At 51.9% G+C, this 13,617-nt stretch overlaps 1 protein-coding gene across 1 annotated transcript; it reads left to right on the top strand.

The window, feature by feature from the left end:
• Positions 1 to 357: 357 nt before the first annotated feature.
• LOC142437022 (3 beta-hydroxysteroid dehydrogenase/Delta 5-->4-isomerase-like) lies at positions 358 to 10,936 on the top strand. The gene is made up of 3 exons (XM_075540330.1): positions 358 to 502; positions 6,628 to 6,792; positions 10,125 to 10,936. The coding sequence occupies exons 1-3, from the start codon at positions 358 to 360 to the stop codon at positions 10,934 to 10,936; spliced, it is 1,122 nt and encodes a 373-aa protein (XP_075396445.1).
• The last annotated feature ends 2,681 nt before the right edge of the window (positions 10,937 to 13,617 follow it).

The raw sequence follows: 13,617 nt of genomic DNA on the forward strand, positions 1-13,617 counted from the left end.
CAGAGGTTCAGAAACCGCACATGACCTGCCACGGGCTTTCCTATTAACGAACGAGTTGCCTGAACTTAGAGCACAGCCTCATCACAGAAGCCCATTCACTGAGCCCTGGCTGTTTGGTAAAACAAGTCTTCCATCTCTCCCATTTCTTGTCTTTTCTTTCAACAACAAGCAGTGGTGGTGGAGATAGGATTGGGGGGTGGGGTAAGGGTGGGAGGGTAGAGATGTGATGAAGACCATGTGTGTCTTGTCTGTGACAGTGCGGTCTTCTTTCAAAGCCTCTCCGAGGCCACTCTGTAATGCAGTCTGCTCCCCAGGGTCTCTGCTGCCTGGTGAGTGGTCCCGTGCTCTAACTTGACCATGACTGGATGGAGCTGCCTTGTGACTGGGGCTGGAGGGTTTCTGGGCCAGAGGATCATCAGCTTGTTGGCCGAGGAGAAGGGGCTGCAGGAGATCCGAGCCCTGGACAAGGACTTCAGACCAGAATTGCAGGAGGAATTTTCTAGTAAGTGAACTCAAGTCATGCGTGGGTGGCTTCATCTTAAATTCTGTGTGGATATGGGAGGGGGCTCTCAGCCAGCAAATTAAGCAAAGTTATAGCCAAAGCAAGGCGAATCCCATTCCCAATAGCACCTGAGAGGACACCCTGGGAACCTTGGTATGAAAGACCCTGGCCTGGGTGTGCGGAGACTTGGAGCTGGCCTTGACCCAGAACTACAGAGTGTGGTTGTGGGCTAGACACTTGGATCTCCAGTGCTCTTTTCTTCACGACTAGAGATCATCCCTCAGCGCTCTCTCTTGTCCACAGTCCTGAGTGTTCAGAGATGCTTGGCTTGGCTTTTGCACTAGAGTGACGGGCAGCGTGAGCCTGGACACCGTCACAGGGATTCCTGTGAATCTTCTCTACCACTTGGCTCAGGTCCTCCTCGCCAGAGAGGGACTTCGGAATTTGCCTCTGGTGTAAATGCAAAAAATTACATTCATAGAGTCTTTTTCAACCTGCTCCATCCTAGAGCCCTGGTGGTATAGTGGTTACCTGTTGGGCTGTGATCCACATAGTCAGCAGTTCAAAACTACCAGCAGCTCCTCAAGAGAAAGACTGGCTTTCTACTCCTGGAAACAGTTACCATCTTGGAAACCCACAGGGGGTGGCTCTGAAGAGCAGTGAGTTTGTTTCTCTCTAGATCCTCAAAATAGTCACGAGAATGGGGGGAAAGGGATCACACCTATGGTGACTACCATGTAGGAACGGAAGTTCAGAGAGTTTGGTTGATTTTTCCAAACTCGATTAATGAGTAGCAGAGCTCAGACCCATCACTTGACCTGGGGCCTGACTTTTGGTAAAATGAGCCTTCAGTCTCTTCCATTTTTTCTATGTGTGTCCATGTCTCTCCACCCCCCTACCCCTTCCCCTGAGAGACTGGTGTCTCCATGACAACCCTGGCTCCCAGAGCATCTTGCCTTCCATGCACTGAACTGGGGTCTAGACTCACACCTCTGAGCTTCCTGTTCACTGGCAATGGCCCTCTACCCTCTAATGTCATAGTATCTCTGATAAGCTAGTTCACACATGACAAATCATACATATCAGAGCAATATTTCAAATTCAATCAGTAGCTCTGGCTAAGAAAGGTAGAGGCTTCATCCACAGGAATGGTTAGTTCTGCAGTGATGGACATCCAGATGGTGTAATGGGAAGACAAGTGTTGCCTATGGATAATAACCATAACAATAATGATGATGAAAAATAACTTTACAATCTCAGAACCCCACCGGGGCTGGCCTTCCCTGCCCTACAGGGTCACTATGGCTAGATGGCAGTGAAGTTGTTGGGTTTGGGGTTATTTTTGAAAAGGGGGGGGGAAACAAAAAAGATATTCTGTTGACCAGGGAGAGTTGTTGTCGCTTTTCATCCTTATTGGTATTGAGAAACTAATGGCTAAAGATCCCAATCAATGCCACGTGGGCATTTTGTGGGGATGACTCAGTTAAATATTAGCTTCTTTATTGTTGGTTCCATCTGAGTCAGTTCAAAGTTTCAATATTGATTATAAAACATTATGGAGACCTCTTCCTAATCCAGTTACTATGCCAGCATAAGTTGGTTAGAGCTCAACTGGTTACAGAACTAGGCTAAGGACCTTATCCATTGTTTCCCCATCCATTCTTGTCAAAGTCGTTACTGTATGTCAATTCCAGCTCAGTTGTCCACCCAATCAGGATCACACAGCACAGCAGCCAACCCCGCTCCACCCGGACACATCGCCCACAAATTTAAATACATATGGTGTGATTCCCTCTATTTAAAATACTTCCCATGCCAAACTCACCCCCCCCCCCACCCCCCAAAAAAGGCAGCACTAGTGCCCTCTATTGACAGAAAGCAGAAAAGTGGTTGCCTAGGTACAGGGTGATGGTGCAATCGTGGACATGGGGTCTAGATCGTGCTGGTGATTTCGAGGGTTGCACAGTGGTTAAGGCCTGGACTGCTGGCCGCAAGGGCAGCAGTTCCGAACCACCAGTGGCTCTGCAGGAGAAAGATGAGGTTTCCTAGTCTTAGTAAAGATTTCCAGTCTCAGAAACCCAGAGGAGCAGTTCTACCCTGCCCCATAGGCTTGCCAGCATTCCAAATTGATTCAGTGGTAGTGATTTTTGTTTGTTTGTTTTTCATTTGTTAAACTCATCCAAGTTGCACATTTGATATGGGTGCCATCGTTTTGTACATAAATTACACCTCTATAAAGTTGTTTATAAAAGGAAAAAACAAAAACTAGCCCACTGCCACTGAGTTGATTTGAAATCATAATAACCCCATAGACTAGAGTAAAACTGTCCCTGGGCGTTACTCAGGCTGGATGGTTCATTTAGCACCTCCTGTGGAGATGGGGGGAAGGAGGGGACATGAAGCTGAGTGTGTGTGTGTGTGTGTGTGTGTGTGTGTGTGTCCAAGAGAGAGGGAGTACAAGGCGCGAGAGTGACAGGCAGCGGCAGCCTGGACACCGTCACAAGGATTCCTGTGAATCTTCTCTACCACTTGACTCAGGTCCTCCTCGCCACAGAGAGGAACTTTGGAATTTGCTTTAGGCGCTCCGTGTTCTCTTCCCAAATGGTTGTGACAGGTGCAAATGCAAAAATTACATTCCTAGAGTATTTCCCAACCTGTTCCATTCCTATCTCTCTAAGACAGCCACATGAGAAGAGTAGGTCACACCACCTGGGCAGTGTAGGAGCAGAGGTTCAGACAGTTTATGTCACCTGCTCAGACTTTCCTATGAGCAAGTTGCCCAAGCTCAGAGCAGAGCCTCATCACCAAGACCCCATCACTTGGCCTGAGGCCTGACTCTTGGTAAGATGAGCTTTCCGTCTTTCCCATTTCCTCTGTGTGTGCCCCTAGCCTGTCCGCCTGTCCTCCCCTGTGAACCTGCTGTCTCCATGCCAACCCTGTATCCCAGAGCATCCTGCCTTCCTTGCACCAAATTGGGGTCTGGACACATCCCTCTCAGCTTCCTTTCCTCTGGCCCTTTCAGACGTCCTCTCTCATCTCTTCTCTGCTTGCATGGTGTCTCTGGTCATCAAATTCAGACATTACCAATCACAACTTTTCATCGTTGTGATGTCTGAGCAACATTTCCAATCTGATCAATAGCCGGTGCCAAGAAAGAGTGATGCTTAACCGAAAGGAATGGCTAGTTCCTCCATGATGGACATCTATGTGGTATGATGGACAAGCCAGGGTTGTATGCCAATAATAACAAAACCCAACAAAACAAAATAACGAACTCACTGCCACTGAGTCCATTCTGATTCACAGTGACCCTGTAGGACAGTGGAAAAATATCCTGGGGGCAGAAAGCCTCATGTTTTGTCCACAGGAGTAGCTGGTGGTTTCTAATGGCTGGGTTTGCAGTTGATGGTCCCACACATAGTCCTCTCTGCCACCAGGCCCCCGTGGGCAATAACAGAGGATGTCTATCCAGTGAGATGGCTGTGAGAGTATTCAGAAAACCGTGAATTACATGTGAAACTACAGAGCACAGTGCAAGTGTGGGGCTCTCCCATGGTATTCGTTGCATGGCATTTATTTCCTGGGCTCTCACTCTGAGGTGATGTAATTGTCACTGTCATGTCCTGTGGATGACAGAGGCAGGTAAAGATAGTGGCACTGTATCCTCTACCTGGGCTGTGGGTTTTGGGCCAAGTCCTTCCAACTCATCGCGACGCTAGAAGTCAGAGAGAGCTTCCCCGGGGGCGTCCAGGATCATCCTGCCTCTGTGCCCCTGGACAAATGAGTGGATGACTGGAGAAGAATCGATGGCTTTGAGTTAGGGTGTCATCCAAGAATATCAAATAGATCAGGGACTGACTGAAGAATGAACCCATCTGTCTTGGAAGAAGTCAATCTAGAGTGCTTGCTCCTACGAAGGAAGGAGGGCTAGACTTCGTTTGTCCCGTGGGCCTTGGACATGTTATCTCTCAGCAGAGACCTTTTCCTGGAGAAGGATATTGTGTTTAGTAAGGCAGAAGGCCAGCACCAAAGGGACATGGTCAATCAGACAGACTGACACCGTGGCTAGCCACAGGCTCAGCCATAGCAGGATTGCGAGGATGGTGCCAGACCAGGCTGTGTTTTCATTCCGTCCCACCCAGCGTTTGGATACCACTGAGTGGCCACACTAACTTGGCAGCACAGTTAGCTAACAAAGTCCTTTGATGGAGAACAACTGCCACACGTTGGCCCACAGATCCCACACCACGAAAACTCCACTCACGGCCATGGAATCGGTGCTGACTCAAGACGACCCCTGCCGGTTTCTGAGGCTGTAACTCTGCAAGGGAGTGGAAAGCCCCATCTTTCTCCCATGGGGCTTTCAGTGGTTTCGAACTGCTGACCATGTTGATTGCAACCCTGCTCATAGCCCTTACACCACCAGGGTTCCTGGGTGGTAAACAGATGTCTGCTGTTTCCCAATAAATGTCATTCATCCAGTTTGCTCTTGATTGAGACATACGGTGTAGCTGGTCCTAGTGATTTCAAGGACCCGCAGGCTGGATGTCACCCCCCCCCACACACACACACACACCTGATTTAGACCGACCCTAAATCCCCACTTCACGGTGCCAACATGAGTTAAAGAGCTCAGCTGCTAACTGAAAAACTCACCGTTCACACCCATCTGTCGCTTTTCAGGAGAAAGATGTGGTGTCAGCTGTCATGAAAATGCTCAGCTTGGGTGCCCAGTGGAGCTGCTCCTGTAGGAGAGGCTTCGGCAGGCATTGGGTTTGGGGCTTTCGTTTGGGGTCTCCTGGTCAGCCAGCCTAGGAGCTCTTCATCACCTGCTTCCTCCGCATCTCAGTCTCTGTGTCATCAAGACACGGCCCATCCGGTGACGGTCTGTCATTCCACCCTTGTGCATCACTCCCTTTCTCTGCAGCCCTGACCCGGATGCCCTCGCTAAAACTTGGGCCAGCGCATTCGACTTGATCTCTTGGTCGCCATGCCAGCCCGTTCTGCACAGGGGCGCCGAGGCTGGCTTCGTCTGGCACAGCTCTATCTGTGTTCCTCCACGTATTCCATCATTACTCACCACCTGGCTCGAACGGAAATGCTTTCCCAGAGGTCCAGCTCGCCACAGCCTGCCTCCTCTCCGTGGCACGTTCGAATGCAGTTCCCATGATGCGTCATCACACCTTTTAGGTTTCAGGCCTGGGTGGCTCCTCACGGCTCCAATGCCTTTCTGGGGCTGAAGTGGAGGCACACAGACGCTGGCTCTTTCTCAATAAATGCCCCTCGTTCTGGTTTCTCTAATATGGGATGCTCCTCCTTCTACCTGAAATGCACACCTGTGCTTGTCTGGGTAGGCTAGACAAACAAATTTATAGACACTCGTATGTGTGTAGGAAAGAACATTTACATATAAGAGCAATTGAATATTGAAAAAGCATCCCAGCCCAGTCCAGATCAAGTCCATCAGTCTGTAAATTCCTCTTCAGACTCACGAACACATGCAATGACACCGAGTGCAGGAAGATCACAGACCAGTGGGTGGGAAGTCTTGTGGATCCAGTGGCATTGTAAGCATCTCAGCACTAGCAAGGATCTCCTCCAGTTCCCAGGGCTCTGGCTACATCCAGGTATCTTCCTGTGACTTCTAGTCAGACATGTCTCAGGAAGTGAGCCTGCACCCTGCTTCCTGCAAGCTATTGATCTCCTTAGCTCCTCCGAATGAGGTCATCCAGCTGCGACTTGATTGACAGGTAAAATCCACCCCTTCACTCCTAAGTCTCAAATGAACAACCGATTATGTAACTGCTACAACACCATTCCCCCTTCTCTACCTGTCCTTGGAGATCTGGGTAACATGCAGCTTTTCCAGGTAAGCTTCCAGGTCATATCCATGGGGGGAAAATCATGGCTGTGGAGTCCATTCCAACTCCTAGCAAGCGTACAGCACAGAGGAGAACTGCCCCCAGGGGATAGATAAGGCAGTGAAGGAAGCAGACGACAACATCTATCTCCCAAGGAGGGGCTGGTTCGTGGGTTTGGCACTGCCAACCTTTCCGTCAGCAGCTGAGCGCTGAACCTCTGTGCCACCAGAGGTCCGGTAAGTAACCTGGCTTGTGTTCACACAGAGCTCAAGCACAAGGTCAAGTTGACGCTGCTGCAAGGGGACATCCTGGATGAGCAGTGCCTGCAGAGAGCCTGTCAGGGCATGTCGGTGGTCATCCACTCCGCCGCCGTCATCGACGTCAGCGGGGCCCTCCAGAGAGAGGTCCTCATGAATATCAACCTGAAAGGTACGGGACGCCCAGGGACGTGGGTGTCCTGGGGTGAGAAAAGGAGGATTGGGAAACAGGACAGGGAAGGCGTGAGAGAGCCCCATCACTGAACACCTTCTCCTTCTTTGCGCCAAGTGCTTTTGCTTACTGCAGTCAGCTTAGAGACAAGGCAGAGAGGCCTGGCACTCTGCCTGCATAAAGACTACAGCCTGACAACCCCTCTGGGGAGGCTGCTGAAGGAGCCCGGGTGACAGTGGTTCCTGAGCTCAGCAGTTCAAACTCTCCGCTGTTAGCTCTTCAACAGAACCACCTGGCAGTCAGCTTCTGTAAAGATACGCTATGGGGTCACTCTCGACTGTCCTGCAGGGTCAACAGGATGGACTCTGGGGCCTTGGGGTTAGGGTGGTTGGTGGCCTCGGTTTTGGAGGGATCCCAAGAATACCAGGTCACATCGCTCAAAATGTAACGCCCTGTGCGTGTGCCTGCCAGGCCATGAGTGACTGCAGCCCCGCAAGAGACGCGAGAACTCCAACCTCAAACACTAGGTTCCTAGCCCCACCCGCTGTCTCCGCTGGGCCAGGACCACACCTCAACTGGGCTTCCTGGGTCCCACGCTGGCCCTCCCAGGCGACTTCTGGGTGCTGAGTGCACAGTAAGGCTAACGGCCGAGGGCCATGTGATACGAGGTGCCCCACTATAGGCCAGCGCTCCGGTCACTTGATGTCCAGTGCAGGACCAAGCAAGAGTAATGCGGATACCAGAGCCTCTCACCTGCACGAGGAAGGGCTCTTCTCAGGAGAGCTGGCAGAGCCGGCTCCGCTCCGCGAGGTCATTCGCTTTGAGTACCACACCCCTATCTAAGCAATAATGGTTTCCCATTGCATCCAAAAGCCACCGCTTCAGCTCACCACTCAGACTGCTAGTGAAGAGTCGTCCCTGGTTAGGTGCCCATAACCGGCCCTCCCTAGAACTTTATCTTTTAAATTCTTGACAGCATTTCCTGAAATTTGACTCTCCAGCCGACTGTAACTCTATTAGACACTGGGGCCTCAGGGACTTGGCCATATAACACCAGGGTCTCTGGAAGGGCCCCTGGCAGCAGACTGGCTTAAGTGCTGGGCTGCGCTCACCATGGTTTGGGTGCTTCAAACCCACCAGCCACTCCTTGGGAAAAAGAGAGATCTCTCCAATCTCTAAACAAACTGACTCAACAGAGAATCCCCACGATTACTGCTTAATGAACCAAGAAATCATTCCCCCATAAGATAATAGCCACTCAGCTCTTAAAAAACCAACAACACCAAGCCCCTGCCCTCAAGCCAAGCCTGACCCAGAGTGACCCTATAGGACAGATGATCATGGCCCTGTGGGGGTGGCTGGGCCTCCAAATCTTTGCAAAAGCAAACTGTCTAATCTTTCTCCCACAGAGCAGTTGGTGGTTTCAAACCACCACCAGTAACCCATTACACCACCAGGTTCCTGAACCTTGAGTCTAGGGATTCAGATTCACAATACAAATTGGGAGGGACACATTCATTCCATGACAGGCCTCCAACCTAAAATAGCACAACCCCCCACCCAAGAGACTGATTCCAATTTCTTCCATGGTCACCCCACTAGTTGTCCCCATCTTGCTCGGGGGTTCAGATGAACCAGGTTAGAGACCTTCTCACATACGTCCTGAGAAGCCCAGGGGTGCAATAGTTAACACACTTTGCTGTCAGCCAAGGTCACTGTGTGGGATTCACTACAGATGCCACCGGGAGAAAAGTCCCGGAGATCTGTCCACTGCTCCCCTGGGTACTGCAGGGAAGCCATGAGCCAGGGTGGACTCTAGAGCAGGACAGCTGCTCCCCCAAGTCCCCAACAACAAGGAGTGTCAGAGGCACTGGTTACTACCGTCACCAGCATCCCCAGGAGGAGAAAATACGTCACCAAGGCTTTTGTGTTTAAAAAGTCTATGTACTTCATCGGCGGAGTAAATGAACTCCAATGTCCTCTGCCTTTATTTTTTCCGTTTTTCAAACACAACAAGGCTGTCTTCATAGAAAATTAAATTTCACAAGACTTTAAGAGAGACTCAAAGTCAGGTTTAAAAAATAACAATCCCCCAGGAAGATTCCCTCTCCTGTCTAGAGAAGGTGCTGTCCAACTTCCAAAAGATTGTCCCCTGAACGGAGTGATCACTAGACGGCGCCCTCCACCTTCCAGATGTCAACTAAGCTCGCCCAACGGGTCCATGCTGGCTCCAGAAGGCTAAAGAAAAGGGAAAACCCCGTTTTTCATAAGCGGGTCCTGGCTACAGTGTGAGGGACCTTCGGTGTGAGGGAATGCACAGGCAGAAACAAGACTCACCATCATTTGCTCAGTGAGTCTCAAAGAATGGTCCTGATGACCCATGTGGGTTGGTCTGAGACAGGATGGGGGAAAACCCAAATGACTTGGGGTCCATGTGAGAGCAGGCACTGCTTACTTACAACTAGCTAGGAGAGATAGAGTTCATTCTTGGACTGCCTCTTCGGGCTGACGAATGAAAATACGAAAACCTCCCAGCCATTGAGGCCATTCCAGGTGGGGGGTGGACCCCACAAGGTCCGCACTGTGGGGAACCACTAGTCTGTGCTTGCGAGAAGAGGGGACGGGTTACGCTCCAAGTTTGCAGCTCTCAGGAATCACAGGGGCAGCTCTACTCTGTCCTCTAGGATCATGATGAGGCTGAGGACTAAGCTTATCCATTCGGAGATGTCTGACTCTTTACTTTTTGCATTGAAAGCGACCTGTCCTTGATGATCTCGGCTGGATTACATATATGCTAATTGTAATGACTCTGCTTGGCAAAATGTCAAGTGGCAAGACTGTCCCTTTCTAATAATTGAAACGCACACATGCGCACGCGCGCGCACACACACACACACACACACACACACACACACACAGCATCCTGAAATCCAAAAATCTAGAGTCCTGCTCTCCAGAACGCCGATGCCAATCTCTCTTCGCTCTCCTGTTGGCCCTGTAGGAGTCACTGGGTGGTGCGGACAGTTAAGCACCCGAGTCAAAAGGCCCGGCAGTTTGAATCCCACAGCCCCCTCCCCACACAGAGGCCCCTAGCAATCTGCTTCTGAAAGTTCACCGTCCTGGAAGAGCCACCTTGCTCGGAGCTAAACCACAGAGACAAATTGCTCAAAGTTCCCTTGCCCTATGGTGGTACCATGACCAGGTCTCCACCAAGGATCCCCTCATCTGTAGGAAGGAGCCCGCTTGGAGGTGGGTGGTGGCTGAGACCTGGGAGTGTGGTCTGTCTGTCTTGGGTTGTTTGCTAACCCTGACCCTCTGTGCACTTTGGGCAGGTACCCAGCTTATGTTGGAGGCCTGTGTCCAGATGAGCGTGCCCATCTTCATCTATACGAGCTCCATGGAGGTGGCCGGGCCCAACTCCTACACCGAGGTCATCCGGGATGCCTGCGAAGCACAGAACCTTGAATCGAAATGGTCCGCCCCCTACCCATACAGCAAAAAGCTTGCCGAGAAGGCTGTGCTGGCGGCCAACGGCCGCACTTTGGAAAACGGCGGCACCTTGTACACCTGCGCGCTCCGGCCCATGTACATCTATGGGGAGGGCAACAGATTCCATACTTTGCAAGTCAACGAGGCTCTGCAGAACAACAGGGTCCTGGAAGAATTCGCCAAGTGCTCCTTCATCAACCCGGTGTACGTGGGCAACGTGGCCTGGGCTCACATTCTGGCCTCAAAAGCCCTGCAGGATCCCAAGAAAGCACCTACTGTCCGGGGACAGTTCTACTACATCTCGGATGACACCCCCCCTCAAAGCTACAGTAACTTCCTTTACACCCTGAGCAAAGAGTGGGGTTTCCGCCTGGACACCAGGATGCAACTTCCCGTGTTCCTGCAGTACTGGATTGCCTTCCTGCTGGAAATGGTGAGCTTCCTGCTGAGCCCGATTTACAAGTATCGACCCCCCTTCAACCGCCACCTGGTGACATTGTCCAACAGCGTGTTCACCTTCTCCTGCAAGAAGGCCCAGCAAGAGTTGGGATACAAGCCGCTCTACAGCTGGGAAGAAGCCAGGCAGAGGACCACCCAGTGGATCGGCTCCCTGGTCAACCAGCACAAGGAGGCCCTGAAGACCAAGGTTCACTGACGGAGTGCAGGGATGTGGGCCTGGGTGCCGCTCGGCTATGGCTCTCCTGTTCCTACTGCTGGCTTCGTGCAGAATGTCACATGGGCCCAAGCACACATCCTACAGCCTCCCTTTCACAAGAACGCCACCCTTGGGTCTCCCGGGGGCCAGCAAAAATGGTACCGTCCACTGCCCCACCCAATCTAACATCTCCCCACCCCCTGCCCCGAACCAAACTCCTGGGACACAGGGTTATTAGCTTTAGCTACCTTTGAAAAGTCTACTCTGGTACTACTTGGGGTATCTTTGAATTTCAATTTGTGCCTATTAGTTCCAATTATACTTTTTAATTTTTTTCCCAATTCTCCTTTTAAAAGCACTTCTTTTGCTTAAGAACTCTGTATTCATTTATCCAGCTCAATGAAAGGTAGAATAAAATTTTAAAGCTCATTCGGAGGTATTTGTGGTTTATGGAGACACCTTCCTCCCACTTCGTCCTTCCGTAACATGTCAGCCCACCAATGTCACCCGTGCTCCCACCACAGCACAGAACTGGGCAGAAAGAAATGGTGCTGGGGTGGGGAAAGAGGGATGGAGCGTGCAAAGCATCGACTGTGTTTCAGGCAGGTGCCAGACGACTGGTATATGGACACGTGTGTGATCTGCAACAGAAGGTAGGGATTGCCATTCCCATCGTATGGATGGGTGAACTTGTCCATGGTCGCTGTAACTCGGGTAGGCTGTGGTGGTGGTGGCTCTGTGTGGACTCCAGCAGAGACCCCAGGCAAGTGGTCCTGAACCTTGGGAGGGCTCAGCTCCTCGGGAGATCTCCTTCTTGTCCAATCTTCTGCTGAGGGGGCCTTCCCAGCTGGAATCCCTGAAGGGCTTCTGGGAGGATTGGGATGCTGTAAGGAATGGCCTGGATGGAGGATGGAGAAGCAGGAGGCACCCTGTGTCCACCTCCAATCCCTGGGGTCTGTGGGACACACTTGGATTTTGGTGAGGTGGCCATTCTGGTATTTCATAGCCCCTCATGCCAGACTTGCACAGCACCCAGTGGAGCCACCCACATAGAGGGACATGTGTGAAGTCTCCCTGAAAGTTCACCTCCTGCTCAGCCCCAAGACTACAGGTTGAATATCTCACTTGTGCAGATTTAACTCCCTCCCCCTTCCCTCCGGCATACACTGTCTCCTCTCTCCCTTTATCCTCTGCCGCCCCTCCCACTGCTTCTTTCCCCATCCCTCCCTTACTTCCTGCCCCCATGGTCCTTCTTGGTCCTCTAATGAAAAGGGTCTGGACCAGTTTGGGCCTTCCATGATGGCATCTTCATTAATGAACACAGGACCGGCAGCCAAGTCGTGTGGGACTCAGGCAGGACTGTAGTGAACTGAAGCCCCGAGGAGGTGGCTGTGGGGTTCATAGCCTGGAGGTGGAGGCTGTCTCCATGGAGACCCAGGTGCTGCCATGATTTTTGGTGGGAGTCACCTTCAGCGTCTTTGTTGCCCAGGGAAGGGCAACCGTGTTGCCCACAGAGAGGCTCCTTAGTTCACACGTTCACTGTGATGGAGAGAGGGACAACCACAGAGGAACCCTGGGGCTCACATGGACAGGCTTCAGTCACTGGACCCTCTGGGGCAGGTGATCAGCTAGGGCATGGTGAGTGGGGCGGGGGGAGCAGAGCCAGGCAGTTCTGGGGGGAAGTGCAACACCCCCTTTACGGCAGCCCTCCCTCAGCTCCGCAGACACTAGCACCCTGTCTTTCCAACTCCATCATGGGGCTCCTGCTCTGCTAATTTGGTGTCAGAAGAAGAAAGTGGAAAGCGGAGAGGGTGGTGTCATCTGGGGCAGAGCCCCTCACTTCCCTGGTGAAATCCTCCAACTATGAACCAGGAGAACTTGGGAGGTGGGTGGGTAGGGTAGAGGAAGAGACTGGCATTCTCCACTGAATAGGCACAAAGGCCTCAAACCTTTTCTCCAGGAAGCCTGCCATCTGCCATCCAGCATCCTGCCCTGACCTTGGGAGCTGATCCCAGAGCCTAAGCAAGCCTGGGATGGGCTGCACGTGGTGCACAGCACCAGGTACACCACATGGGGGCAGCAGAGGCACAGAGGAGAAGGAAGCCAGTGCCAGGCAAGCTGCCCCTTCCCCTCCCTCTACCTGAAGGGGGGCCTCTACTCCCAGACTGCTTTTGCCAAGAGGGAAGCCCATCTCAGGGGAGACCAGTTGGCTTAGGTCAGTCAATCAGATCCTTAGGGAAGAGGTTTGTCCTGATCCCAGCGCAGACTTGACCTTCTTCCCAGCCTGCAGCTCTTCCTCAGATATTTGGGCTTCACAGGGAAAGGCAGGGATTAGGTGGCCATTTGTTATTGTTATTGTTGTGGATCTATTGTCAGTCACTAGGTTGTTGTTAGGTGCCATCAAGTCAGTTCTGACCCAATGCAGAGCAGAGGGAAACTGCTCATTCCCGCGACATCCTCACGATTGGTCGTGTGCTTGATCCCGTTGATGCAGCCTCTGTGCCAGTCCATCCTGCTCAGGGCCCCCCTTACCAAGCAAGATGTCCTCCTCCAGGGACCGACCTTTCCTGACCACATGTCCAAAGGACGTAGGATGCAGTCTCACCGTCCTTGACCCTAAGGAGTGCTCTCTCTGACCTCCTCCAAGACCACCTGCCTGTGAGCTTGTCATGCCTGGCGTC

Source organism: Tenrec ecaudatus, chromosome 1, assembly GCF_050624435.1.
Source record: "Tenrec ecaudatus isolate mTenEca1 chromosome 1, mTenEca1.hap1, whole genome shotgun sequence".
In the NCBI taxonomy this organism is placed as follows: domain Eukaryota; kingdom Metazoa; phylum Chordata; class Mammalia; order Afrosoricida; family Tenrecidae; genus Tenrec; species Tenrec ecaudatus.